Source organism: Ictalurus furcatus, chromosome 21 (genome assembly GCF_023375685.1).
Source record: "Ictalurus furcatus strain D&B chromosome 21, Billie_1.0, whole genome shotgun sequence".
Lineage (NCBI taxonomy): Eukaryota > Metazoa > Chordata > Actinopteri > Siluriformes > Ictaluridae > Ictalurus > Ictalurus furcatus.
In genome coordinates, this window is record NC_071275.1 from 18,826,515 (window position 1) to 18,841,441 (window position 14,927).

The following is a 14,927-nucleotide window of genomic DNA, read 5'->3' on the forward strand; positions in this document are numbered from 1 at the left end:
AATACTTATACAATACTACCACTACTACTACTACTACTACTACTAATAATAATAATAATAATAATAATAATAATAATAATAATAATAATAGACAGAGTCTATTAGTCTATGAGTCTATCAGATTAGCTTGAGGCCTTTAATGGACATCATGGTGAGCTGTCACGGTGCATTAGACAAACCTCCAGAGGGAACACGCACGCACACACACACGCACACACATACACACGCATACACACACACACATGTTCACACAACAGCACACAGTGTAATACTTCAACAGAGGACAGATAGCACACCATATTCAGCTGATCGATACACTTAATCCACTCTGACAGCCAATCAGGAACTTTTCATTACCTTCACTTTTAGAAAAATGGTTCTTCAAGCGTTCCTTCACTGGTTCTTCGTATAAGTTCTTAACTTCCTATACGGGTTCTAGTTTTGGAAGCCTTTCTGCTAGGACCCTAGTGTTTCCCTGTGACAACCAAAGAGCGCTCAAGGTTCCAGGGTTCTGCTACTGTTGTAGTAATGTGTTAAAGCCTTTCCTAGCCATCACTTTTCGTTCGAAAAATGGTGAAAGAATTCCTTAAATGGTTCTTTGAATTAGTTATGGGTCCTTTGCTTCCTAAACAGGTTCTAGTTTCTAGTTGCTAGAACCTTGTGACAGAGTGTTTCCCCATACAGAACCTTTAAAAGGTACCCCCCCCCCCCCCCCCCCAGAGGGACAACACACTGCTGCAGGGTTCCGAGTAAAAACCCACGAAGGGTTCTTCCTAATGAAAAAAAAAACACCGCATCCTCAAGGGTCCTCGAGTAGAAAATGTTTCTACGTGTCAACTTTTATACCGAGAACCCCAGCGTGCGTGTGTGTGCACTCGCGTGCACAAATAACGTTTCATTCAATGAGGGAAAATTGCGAACATGGCTAACGCGCGTGCTACGATGTTTCGTTTCATCGATACGTTTCTCTCCGTCTCTCGCTCACGTTCCCTCTCCCGCTTCGCTGGCACGGGTTTTCCTCGCGTGTCCATTTCCATGTATTTAGCGCGTAAATTATAATGCGGTAAAAAAAAAAACTGCGAAGATTTACATGTCGTTCAGCTGATCGTTATTCCACACACGACCTCTTTGTTTATTAGGAGGATTAGATGTTCGGCGAGTGCAATCAAACGTACGAGACTCTTGTCCTAACAAGTCGACGCGATCGCTCTCGGATCATGCGTTTCACCCTTGTGATCCGACACACACACACACACACACAAACACAGACGAGAAGGCCTGTCTGAGCGTGCTCATTAGTCGTAGGTGACTGTGACGGTGTGCTGATCGAGAGCCCAGTGTCACTGAACGAGCGGCTTATCAAGCTCCGGCTGCCAGAACCCAGCAGAGATTAATGCAGCATAACGATGCTCGGGCCAGAGCGAGGTCTCCGAGAGCGGTTTCAGGCCGGGGCTCCGCTCTCCGGCCCCTCATTAATAACGCGCCGTCTTCGGTAAAGTGCAGTGACACCACCGGTGACCTTCAGCACCACACTGGAGCCATTAAACAACATCTTCTCTCACTTTAAAAGCAGTCCGTTTCCATAACTGCAAAGACTTTTACAGAATCAATCAGCTCATTACGGGAACTTTTTCTCGGCGCAGGAGATAAGGGCGGCAAAAAAAAAAAAGGAAGAAAGGGATAAAAACTCAAGCTTCAGTTCAAATAAAGATGAGACAAAGTCGCTGGAGCGCCTCCAGGGCACAAAGCAGTAGTGGCAAGTTCATTCTTTACTCCGTCGCTCAGGAGGACAGTGATGTGGAGCGGGGGAGGGGGAGGGGGAGGGGGGGGGGACGGTGTTTAAGAGAGGCCTTCCCAGGGGAAGCGGCTCTGACGTATCGATCCCCGACCACCGGCACTGTAAATTAACACCGGCAGGAAAAAGCATGGAAATTTAAAGCGTAATTGCTTTGTACTCTTAATCAGAGCTGGACGCGATCGATCGGTGCGAAAGGCGAAGGGAGGATTCGCGAGGGCCGGCGAAAGAGCAGCGGAAACTGTAAAACCTCAATCACTCGGACTGATTGAAATTAAATCCAGTCAAGTGTCACGGAGGACTTGGGGGTTTTTTTTTTGGTCCTCTCAAGCCAGTGGGCCTCGTTTACCAAGCCGGATACGGCATTCATGAAAATCCTGTAATCCGTGCCGTTGAGCGCGTGTAAATTTACGCATGAAAAGACTAAAGACTATAAACCTCGACTTAATCAGCTTCAAATCATAGAACTTGACCGTGCTTTTATGATATCTAGCCTTGACCGCCATCGTTCGTTTCGTGCTCCCAGCGGTCTGCGCACGTGACCTTTTACAGGCGTCTGTGGGATTCACTACGTCCGCACGTCATCGTCGACATCACGCCTGAAGAACATCGCGGACGTTTGCCGAAACGTTTCCGAATCCAGCGTCGGATTTCAGTTTACGCGACGTGAAGCAGAGTCGCCGTGACCATCCCAACGTAGACTCTTCGTATAACAGCACGTCCTACGGTCTTTTATTCCTCTTATACAACACTGCTTTTCCAACGCTAACAATCGATCATTCGTTTTAAAACGTTGTACTATTTATCCGTTTATAGTTACCTTTAACGTCCGCAGAACGAGCCGCAAAGCTTCAACCCCTCTGTCCTGAAGATGCAGCTTCACATCTGACCGTTACACTAGAGACTCCTACCATAAACGTGAATAAATTAACCCGGAAACGTCGGCGTCTCAGGGCAAGCGCTGACTATGGAAACGATAATGAGCGGAAGAGCGATCAAGTTGCTTAGCAGTCAGATTCAATCCAATACGCCGCTGCTACTGGAGGAGATGATGACATCATCACGTCATCATCTAACGCTTTCGCCCGACACCGTGACCTCATTACCGACCCAGACGTCGTCCATCGTTAGGATCAATGTTTAATTACCCGGCCTGTTGTTGTTCCAGGTGTATGTCCGGTGTTCACATTACGTCTTTACTTCATGCTTAGTGACTCAGAACATGAGCATAAATCCACAGCTAATCAAGACTCGTCGACAAGGTGACTGTCAGGGCGCGGTGATGGAGACCGGAGTGAGTGCGGCGCTCCGAGCGGAACGCAGCGCCCCCGTGACTTCTTACTCGGTCTCTACACAGAGCTGAGCTTCCCACACCGATCGAGACTCACACGCAGAACACACGATAAGAAGAATTCAGACAGCTGTTAACAAAATAACTAATTCGACCTAGAAAGAAACCAGCGGTATTACCACGGTCCTGCTTCCTCTCATCCTTCCGTCCTCGTTTCCGGTTTTTTCTACCGTTCATTCTGGGTATGTTAATGAGATTATGTCCTCCTATCCATGAAATGAGGATAAAAACGATACCAAAATCACTCCTCGTTTCCCGTTGTAGCTTTTACGACCGGTTACCTTGACATTTCTGCAATCAGAGCGTACATTAAGCCCGATTTTTAGTTTTTCATTCCCGATAAATGTTTCCGATCCGGCGGTGTGAGAGTGTGAACGAACCGACTGAGAGGAGGTACGAGGTACAGACTGCTAAGAGGAATTAAGAGTAAACGACCGTGGTGTTGGATTCAGATTTTGACAGGTATGGGGAAGATTAACGTGCATGTAGGGGGTTAGATTACATTGCATATTAACATCAGGTAAACACCGGGGGCGGGGGGAGGGGGGTTAGGATGAATAAACTGACTGTTTATTAAAGTAATCTGTAGAAATATATTCGTAAAATAAGGTTTTTTAGCAAATAAAATTTGTTTGTGAAATGCCGATAAGGCTATAGCTGATCCTGTATTGCTTTTAGCCAACAAACGGGCGTCATTCAAACCAAACCAAAGTAACGGCACGTTCCTAACACGGCTCATTTGCATGCGGTGACGCCCACAAAACTCCATAAAAGGTCAAGTGCACAGACAGCTGGGAGCATGAAATGAACGATCAGGGGAATTGTTTTCATTTACTACTATGGCAGTAAAGGTATTTCATCATACAGAATATAATAAATAAATAAATAAATAATAAAATGTGAGCGCTTCTATTCCCGCCGTGGCCCTGTGTGTGCGGAGTTTGCGTGTTCTCCCCGTGCTGCGGGGGTTTCCTCCGGGTACTCCGGTTTCCTCCCCCAGTCCAAAGACATGCATGGTAGGCTGATCGGCGTGTCTAAAGTGTCCGTAGTGTGTGAATGGGTGTGTGAGTGTGTATGTGAGTGTGCTCTGTGATGGACTGGCACCGTGTCCAGGGTGTAACCCGCCTTGTGCCCGATGCTCCCTGGGATAGGCTCCAGGTTTCCCCATGACCCTGAAGAAGGAGTAAGCGGTAGAAGATGGATGGATGGATGGAGCGCTTCTATCAGCCGAGGCGTTTGTTTACTGTTTACGGATCCATGCAGACGGACCGGCCCGTCCTCCGTTTATACTGCACCATTTCCTTTGTCATAAATGAATGAGTTTTATTCGTCTTAATTTATGGGTTTGTGTTGGCTCGCTTTCTTTCTTTTATTTTTTTTTATATTCTTTATGCAGAGACGAGATGCATGGATACCAGACAGGTGCGTATGTAGAGTTTGACCACTACAGGTGTACAGCCCCCCCCGAAGAGTTACAAAAGTACTTCGAAATGTCTAGGGGGGTCTTATTATTATTTTGGGAGAATTATTTTATTATTTTATTATTATTATTTTTGCAAAAACAGCACCAAAGCATTCAATTCTGGTGACTTTTGGGAGAATTATTTATTCATTGATTTATTTATTTTCCTTAATCCTATTATGTTGCAAGCGTTAACGTAAGGCTGCTTTGACACTTTCGCCATATCTGGGTAATTTGTCGACGTTGTTGTGGATTAAGGTCCAGGTTATAAAAGATTTATTCGAGGAGGAGTGAAATGAAATTCTGCAGTGAAATGTAGATCATTTAAATGCAACGTTTGTCCCTGCTGTCTGCTTCCCCCCCACCTGACTGATGATACTCGCCTCTTCCCTCTGCCACCACGCATCTACTGTAATCTAGCTCATCAGTCAGTCAATACGTTTACATGGACAACGATAATCCGATACGAACCCGATTAAGACGATACTCTGATTAAGAGACTAGCATGTAAACAGAATATTGATGACCTTAATCCGATTAAAGTCATACTCGAAGTAAACACAAATGGAATTAAGACGTGTGCAGTATTCCTGTTTTAGTCGCATTATGGACGTGCATTACAGACACGTACACACCTTAATCACACTATTAACGTCGTGTGAGAGTTTTCACCGCATTGTGCGACAGGACACGATCACACACGGCGGCGCTCAACCGTTTGACGGCAAACAAGAGAGCACGGCTGCGTCCCAAACCGCGTACTTACCTGCTATATAGTAGGCAAAGTACATGTATCTCAGCTACTATATAGACGGTACGTACGCGGTTTGGGACGCAGCCCACGGCTTCAAGCAGTCGTCTATCAGCACGTACAGCACGACTAATAATTAACTGCACTTGAAGTGTTCGTAAAATTAAAAATAAAAACACCCAAAACTGTATACGGTTCCATAACGAAGACCAACTGTATGTCGATACGTGAAATTCTGGAGGGAACGTCGGAGGCGTGACATGGCGATGTAATGACGTGTAACGTTAATCCATCTATGTTCTATAACATGTGACACGGGAACATGAAAGGAATATTCTAAAATATTCTACTCATGTAAACACCTTAATCAGAATACCGTCTTATTCAGAATAAGCTCGATAATTAGATTACTGCTGTCCGTGTACACGTAGTCATTGATTTTTCAGGAACATTTTAGGGTCTATTGACGCCCCTGGTACCAGATCTGTTGTGCTCGCTGGTGCTGGAATGAAATTGGGCATTTATTACTGATATTTTCCCGAACATTACAGTGTAGTCTCTCAGATCAATACTGACATGTGCATTCATACTAATACCCAGTTCGTACAGGATTTCACAGAGGGGGTTTTTTTTGTGATCGTTGTGGCCAAAAGTGCTTGATTTTGCTGCTGATTTCTTTTCTATCAGATTCACGGTGGCCAGTGATTTTTTTACTGTTGGAACCCCGAACTCTTAAAAAACAGTAGCGCCAAGACAACCTTTGGTGTTTCGTTCTCTCTTCCTGACTTTTTTCAATTTCGGTATGGATCCTTTGCTGTGAAGAATCACACCTGAACGATTTCTTGGCTGGAACGGGAACCTTGCTCATTCATAACACTTCCTCCACTGCAACCAGTCCAACACCGCAGCGCCACAAAGACTGCTGACTGGGCCATGCAGCTCTGAAACCCCCGTGAGTCCTGCCCTGCTCCAATAATCCATTTCCTCTCTCTCTCTCTCACACTCTCACTCTCCTGGGGAACAATGACACTACGGAAAACTGGATGATGCGAAGTTGCTGATGTTACGACTTTATGATAGCAGGTGACCCAGAAGGAGGGGGTCTGGTGGCCAGGAAAGTGTTGGAGGGACACGGAAACAAAAGGAACGTGGCTCGTCTCCAGGCTTGGAAGGTCACGCCGACTGGATGTGGCTGAGAGCCAGACAGATAATGCTCTTGGAGCAGGAGCACTGACCTCAGGACTCATCACACGACTGCCCATCAGAGACCGAGAGACAGAGAGAGAGAGAGTGGAAAGTCCATCTGCCAGGATAGGTCAAAGCCTGCTGCCTCGACCACGGAAACATTTACTCTCGGCTGCGTCGTCACGTCCAGGAACTTCAAGCGCCTCATCTCCCGAGTAACATCCCGAACTCTGCTACAGACACCTCGTCTCGGTTTGTCTGAACAAAATGAAATTCATTTCTCAGATGAACGATGGTGTTGTTTTTATTGAATTATGTAAGTAAGAAAGTGATTACGCCATTAGGGCAGTAATACATAATTCATAGACAAGTGCACTAATTGGATCAGTAGCAGATGTTCGTCATTAACATGGTGTGAATGAAGGAACGAATGAGTCCGTGGTGTTTGACTTCTCATGAAGATAATTATGAGGCGATGAGGAAAAAAGCAAGAACAAATCACTGGCAAACGAAGGCAGAAACAAACACGAAGACAAACGACAAATCGGAGATCAAATTGCGCATCCATCCTGCATGCTGGTCTTGTACAGACGCCTCCTCGTCCTCCTTTTCCGTCCCTCAATCACAGACATAACAGCAACCTTATTTTAATAACCCGAGCTCTCGCCGCTGCTCGTCATGTCACCCGTAAACCCTGATCACATGACCGTAGGTGTTTGTTTACGGCACGGCACGTATTTTCATCTCATCGACATCAGCGCGAGACCGTGGCCGTCGTTCATCTTCCGCACAAACGCCACCTCATTTTTCACACCTCCGGCACTGTGGCACACTTTTAATCCGAGTTCTTCTTCCCAGTCGCTCCGGCTCGCTCTCATTCCCACCGGATTGATTCCTGCTCCACCTCCTCCCCCCCATCCCATCCCCCCCCCCCCCTCCCCCCACCATCAGCGGCGATACTTTTTCAATTTCCAATAGACAATTGGACATCAAAGCACTGGAGTGTGTGTCCTGCGCTAACCGTTAATGAAAAACCTGTTTGCACAAGATATCTTCTCTCAGAGCTGCAAAACAGTAAATATGGAATAAGGCAGCGTGTTATGGAGGAGAAGATTTCATCTAGAGTTGTTGCTGGGTGTTACAAAACTATTTTCCCTCTACCGGTTGTTGTAGAGTGTGATACAGTGGTCTTACGTCATCTCTCGGCAAACACATACTTCAGAAACACAGCCTGAGACCAGGAATGTGCCGGAACACAATTACTTGAATAATAATTTCATAATCTCGAGGTATCGTTTACAATAATATTACATTGTACCACAGCGGTGTTGAATTTTTTGAGGGTTTATATTAACGCGCTTGATCGAATACGTTATCGTTTCTATAGTAACGGCTCATTCGCAGAGACTTGTATATCAGACGCTCTACATAAACGTGTGCAAGTGTCCATCCATCTCTCCTTCCTCAGCATCATCCCTCCATCTCTCCTCCTTCCTCAGCATCATCCCTCCATCTCTCATTCTTCCTCAGCATCATCCCTCCATATCTCATTTTTCCTCAGCATCATCCCTCCATCTCTCCTCCTTCCTCAGCACCATTCCTCCATCTCTAATCCTTCCTCAGCATCATCCCTCCATATCTCCTCCTTCCTCAGCATCATCCCACCATATCTCATTTTTCCTCAGCATCATCCCTCCATCTCTCCTCCTTCCTCAGCATTATCCCTCCATCTCTCATTCTTCCTCAGCATCATCCCACCATCTCTAATCCTTCCTCAGCATCATCCCTCCATCTCTCCTCCTTCCTCAGCATCATCCCTCCATCTCTCCTCCTTCCTCAGCATCATCCCTCCATCTCTAATCCTTCCTCAGCATCATCCCTCCATCTCTCCTCCTTCCTCAGCATCATCCCTCCATCTCTCATTCTTCCTCAGCATCATCCCTCCATATCTCATTTTTCCTCAGCATCATCCCTCCATCTCTAATCCTTCCTCAGCACCATTCCTCCATCTCTAATCCTTCCTCAGCATCATCCCTCCATCTCTCCTCCTTCCTCAGCATCATCCCACCATATCTCATTTTTCCTCAGCATCATCCCTCCATCTCTCCTCCTTCCTCAGCATCATCCCTCCATCTCTAATCCTTCCTCAGCATCATCCCTCCATATCTCCTCCTTCCTCAGCATCATCCCTCCATCTCTAATCCTTCCTCAGCACCATTCCTCCATCTCTAATCCTTCCTCAGCATCATCCCTCCATCTCTAATCCTTCCTCAGCACCATTCCTCCATCTCTAATCCTTCCTCAGCATCATCCCTCCATATCTCCTCCTTCCTCAGCATCATCCCACCATCTCTCCTCCTTCCTCAGCACCATTCCTCCATCTCTAATCCTTCCTCAGCATCATCCCTCCATATCTCCTCCTTCCTCAGCATCATCCCACCATCTCTCCTCCTTCCTCAGCATTATCCCTCCATCTCTAATCCTTCCTCAGCATCATCCCTCCATCTCTCATTTTTCCTCAGCATCATCCCACCATCTCTAATCCTTCCTCAGCATCATCCCTCCATCTCTAATCCTTCCTCAGCATCATCCCTCCATCTCTAATCCTTCCTCAGCATCATCCCTCCATCTCTAATCCTTCCTCAGCATCATCCCTCCATCTCTAATCCTTCCTCAGCATCATCCCTCCATCTCTCCTCCTTCCTCAGCATCATCCCTCCATCTCTAATCCTTCCTCAGCATCATCCCTCCATCTCTAATCCTTCCTCAGCATCATCCCTCCATCTCTCCTCCTTCCTCAGCATCATCCCTCCATCTCTAATCCTTCCTCAGCATCATCCCTTCATCTCTCCTCCTTCCTCAGCATCATCCCTCCATCTCTAATCCTTCCTCAGCATCATTCCTCGATTTCTCCTCCTTCCTCAGCATCATCCCTCCATCTCTCCTCCTTCCTCAGCATCATCCCTCCATCTCTAATCCTTCCTCAGCACCATCCCTCCATCTCTCCTCCTTCCTCAGCATCATCCCTTCATCTCTCCTCCTTCCTCAGCATCATCCCTCCATCTCTAATCCTTCCTCAGCATCATCCCTCCATCTCTCCTCCTTCCTCAACATCATCCCTCCATCTCTCCTCCTTCCTCAGCATCATCCCTTCATCTCTCCTCCTTCCTCAGCATCATCCCTCCATCTCTAATCCTTCCTCAGCACCATCCCTCCATATCTCATTCTTCCTCAGCATCATCCCTCCACCTCTCCTCCATCTGAGCTCATGTGGGATGTAGGGAGAAGTGGAACATGAAGTGCGGGATGAATAATGGTGAAGTGCTGATGTCTCTGCGGTGGTGATTATCTCTAAACCTGGATGGTATGGACTCGTTGTTGTCAAATCCTGCAGTGGGATTGAGGAGGGAATTGAGCTGGGTCTGAGAGGTTATGGGCTTCTCAGAGAGAGAGAGAGAGAAACAATGAGATAGAGAGAAAGAGAGATGGGGAGAGAGAGAGAGAGAGAGAAGCTATTCGTCTTGGCCTGGAAAACTCTTATGAAAATCACATTACCTCAAGATCACTTCAGCCAAAATAAGGCAGCATGAAAAGTGACCCATACGAGTGAGAGACAAATGGAGAGGCAATCTTTCATTTACAACAGCAGTGCGACCACGACAAATCAAAACCCGATTCTTTTCTGCCGGATTGTACGAAAGTTCAGCACGGAATGAACTGTTAAGGACTAGGACCAGCTGCTGCGTCTCAAACCCATTAACTTCAGATTACAATTAAACACACACGCAGTACAGCAAAGACAGAGTTTTCATGCTCATGTTTTTCATTTTAGATTGTCCTACGTATTTAATGAAAACTAAATCCATGCGTACATCAGTTGCTTTGACGCAGTTTTCAGAGCTGTAAACGTGAACAAATATCAGAATTTCACCTCGGGAAGGGTTTTCCCAGGCAGCCACGTGTCTTTATCACGATGCTGTGTGCACACAGTAGTGCTTGAAAGTTTGTGAACCCTTTAGAAGTTTCTCTATATCTGCACGAACACGTGTTGGGAAGATCAGACGCTGATAGACCCCTGTTCTTTAAATAAAAACGGGGCGCCCGCCCGCCCGCCCGCCCGCTCGCTCGCTCGCACACGATCGTCATCATCTAATTTCACCTTCAAATCAACTGCTAATCCTAGAGGTTCACATACTTTTGCCACTCACAGATAATGTAATATCGGATCATTTTCCTCAATAAATAAATGACCGAACATAACCGTTTTTGTCTCGTTTGTTTCATTTGGGTTCTCTTTATGTACTTTTAGGAAACTTCGAAAGGGGTCACAAACTTTCAAGCACCGCCGTATCTGCCGTAAAGCGGCACAACACTGCGGCATTCTCGACTCGACTCTTTAATCCAGCAGGGAGGGGTTTTTTTGGTTGTTTTTTGGGGTTTTTTTTTTTTTTTTTTAACACTGATTGATTGTTACCTTGTAAAGCCGGGAGCAGAGATCAGAGGAGACGCGTGAAGGAAGCCGACTCGCGCTAGACATTTAACCTTCAAACCCGAGTCACACTCTCTCAGAATCTCAATGCGCTCGTCTGGCTTCTGTCTCTGAAGTGAGGAAAAGAAGAAGAACTCCTATGAAACAGAAGTGGGAGGAAACCGAATCAAAGGGCATGTATTTATTTAAGCTCTTCTGTTCTGAAGTGCTTCGCTGTAGTGTTCGTTGTAAAGGAGTCTGGCGTGCTAAACGATCTGTGTGCTCACATTCCTGTACAAGTTTGCTCATTTAACCAGAGAGAACAAAAAACACTTTCTGAAACCGAGTAATAAAGCAATCATCGTTCATTCTGAGCTTTACGTCCTTGTCTTCGTGCCTCTATACAGAAATACAGCGGCGATTAGAGCTTTTACGACAGACAGCAACAGCAACTAACGCTGCGCTAACGTTCAGATCCAGTTCACGTTCACTATATAATATCACTTTTTTTGGGGCAGTGGAGGTTTGGTGGTTAAGGCTGATCGGAAGGTCGGGGGTTCAAGCTCCAGCACCGCCAAGCTGCCACTGTTGGGCCCTTGAGCAAGGTCCTTAACCCTCTCTGCTCCAGGGGGCGCTGTATCATGGCTGACCCTGCGCTCTGACCCCAACTTCCTGACATGCTGGGGTATGCGTAAAAAAGAATTCCACTGTGCTGTAATGTATACGTGATCAATAAAGACTCATCATCGTTATATCTTATCAAATCCAACCTTCTGCTTTTAGTCACCTGACGCAAGTCTACGAAGCTCTTCTTCCGAAAATAGCCTTCAGTCGATGCAGGAAAATAAATAAATAAATAAAGGGCGTCTATTCATGGTGTATTTTCAGAGTTTGTTTCTAATTTTCAAAATAAAAAGTGGTTTGTTTTGTGAAAATGTGATAGCACGTTTAAGTTAAAAAAAAGAAACAATACGTGACAATAAATCAGGATGACCAGAAAGCCAATAATGCTCGATTCCGCTGCGTTTTTTTTAAATTTTATTTTAATTTGCGATGCCGAGGTTTTTTTTCACGGGAAACTGCTTGAATTGGAGAAATTGTAATTCCGTGGAATTTCACAGCGATGTTTGTTGCTGAATGAGACCTTTGAGCTGTACTCACGTGCGAGGGCTTTGACTGATCTCACGTCGTGATCTCACACGACACCGGACACTCGACATCCACATGGTCCAGTTGGTCCGGTCGTTCTGAATTTGATAAGTTTGGCAACAAGTCGTGTGTGACGTGCTCGCCATGTTTCCCGTTCGAGTCCATCGCAACCTTGCGACAGCTTCCCGATCCAGCCATGAGAATGATCTCAATACATTCTTTTGTGGAAGACAATCTATATATATATATATATATATATATATATATCTAATATAAACTAGGTATTTAAATAAGAGTAATCTCCTTTATGTAAGGAGACTTTTTGGACACCTTATCTTATATATCTTATATATAAAAATATGAGAATGTATGAGAAACTCTGGCGTGTCGTAATAACTCGGGGTAAAGTTCTGAGGGAACAAACCGCAGCGATTGGAGGGCAGACAAAGTACGGCGGGGCTCATGGTCCTGAGCTGCATTTTCACAGCTGGAAAAACGCATCAGGCGCACATCTGCACATTTGAAACTCGGTTTATAAACTGAGGAGGAGATCTCCTCGACGTGTTGAAGCTTCTGTTCGGATGTGGAGCTTCTACTTTTAGGTGAATCTTCACACATCGGTTTGCTCGTACAAGTTCACAGTTCTTATCATAGACTACCCTCAACAGAGAACTTCTCACCTTATAGTGTGTGTGTGTGTGTGTGTGTGTGTGTGTGTGTGTGTGTGTGTGTGTGTGTGTGTGTGTGTGTGTGTGTGTGTGTCCTGTGCAGCCTCCATTGTGATCGGGAAGTGGTGGTGTGAGATGGAGCCATGTTTGGAAGGAGAAGAGTGCAAAACGCTGCCAGATAACTCGGGCTGGATGTGTTCCTCCGGGAACAAGATCAAAACCACCAGGGTGAGAACCTCGAGACCTACACACACAATTTATACACACCATACACACACACACACACACACACATACAAACCTATTCACAATAGCAAAGACTTTGGCAGTTATATATATTTTCAATGTTATATGTCACGCTTAATTTTTCCACAGTTTAGTGTGTGTGTGTGTGTGTGTGTGTGTGTGTGTGTGTGTGCACGCTGTAACGCACTGAGAACCAGAGAGATGATGTGGTATATTTATGTGGCTCAGTAAAAGTGGAACCGTTAAAGCCACAGAGACACACAGGAGCTTTAAATCATAGCGTTTTCCTTTTCTGGAAAAAAAAGAAGAAAAAAAAAGAAACGTGTCTGAAATGAAATGTGTTTAATAAAACCGACTTTATTTTATCATAAACTAAAACATCATAAACACCATCATAAAACAACACTGCTGTTCATACCGGTTAAGAAAGGAAGGAAGGAAGGAAGACAGACAGACTCCTGTTAGACAGAAGAGTAATAAGTAAGGGCGGAGAAAAGAAAGGAAGAAGGAAATTACACTTTGGCTAGGCATGATGGGAAGAAGAAGAGACACAGACAGACACTGATGCAGACAGAAAGAAAAAAACAGACGGAGAGAGAGACAGGCAGATAGAAAGAGAGACAGAGAAATAAAATGGCGCACTTATATAGCGCTTTACACTGTGTCTCGTTCACCCATCACACACACACTCACACACCAATTGTAGCAGAGCTGCCATGCAAGGCGCTAACGTGCCATCGGGAGCAATTTAGGGTTCAGTGTCTCACCCGAGGACACTTCAACACGTGGAGTCACGTGGGCCGGGAATCAAACCGCCAACCCTACGATCAGCGTACAACCCGCTCTACCACCTGAACCACAGCCGCCCCGATAGAAGCAGACAGAAAGACAAAGACAGATGAGGCAAAAAAGACAGACAGCTGGACAGACATAGACAGACTGACAGAGATACAGACAGGTTGGCGGGGGCTTTGTTCCCCTGCACATGTTCTCAGTGTTTCCTGTGGGCTGATTAAACGTTTTTAAACCCAGCTAAACTGAGCCGCGACGAGTCCGGATCATTCTCCGCTTTCCACAGGTAAGACTTCTCCTCGTTATTTACTGTAGCACAGAAACAATCACCACATTCTACACATTGTACAATAATATTACATTAATATCCTCACTACCCCTACACCCTACTCCAGAGGAGGCTGCCTACGTAGGCCGAATCACTCCGCTGTGTTTGTGCTCCTGGCGTAAAAGTCTGTCCTTTAACAAGACGTCTCGTTTTGGATACATATGAAAAAGCACCATGTGCATCTGCGGGACTGTGGGGGGTGCCATTAATTATAGTATCAAATGTCCTGTTAATACAGGATTGCTGTAATACCATGAGCCTTTATAACACTGTAAGCAGTCATATGTCTGATGTGAACTGTAATTAAAATGTAATACTGGTGCACGTGCAGAAACACGGGGTTGTTTACGTCACGTATCCGCTGAACCGTGCAGTCTGTTAAAGTGCCCGTGGAATCAAATGGGGTGTTTCGGAGCTTTTCACACGTGTCTTGGCTTTATGAAGACGTGTATTCCAGTTTACATGAAAACGTTTAGACATTTCAGACACATCAATGCCCAGAAATGAGCTCAAGCCCTCATCAGCAGCATGGGTTCTCAGTCTTACCGCAGAAACAATCAGGGCAGGGTGTGTTCAAGACCACATACAAAAGACCCTCGGGTCATTTCATGGGCACTTTAAAGGCTCTGGTCTACTTCGTGTTTTTACGCGTACGCTAGCGTCAGCACACGGTCGTACGCGTAGCCTTTCAAACTATACTCCATTTGACATGTACGCGTACACAGGCGGTCGA

The 14,927-nt window shown here is 45.7% G+C and overlaps 1 protein-coding gene across 1 annotated transcript in view; it reads left to right on the top strand.

The window, feature by feature from the left end:
* Positions 1 to 14,377, top strand: part of LOC128624792 (chemokine-like protein TAFA-1) — a 158,561-nt gene extending 144,184 nt beyond the window's left edge. The window contains exons 3-4 of the mRNA XM_053652521.1: positions 12,933 to 13,057; positions 14,107 to 14,377. Of these exons, the coding sequence (XP_053508496.1) occupies positions 12,933 to 13,057; positions 14,107 to 14,115 (134 nt within the window). The 3' untranslated portion in view covers positions 14,116 to 14,377. The remainder of the gene's footprint in view (positions 1 to 12,932; positions 13,058 to 14,106) is intronic.
* Positions 14,378 to 14,927: the final 550 nt, after the last annotated feature.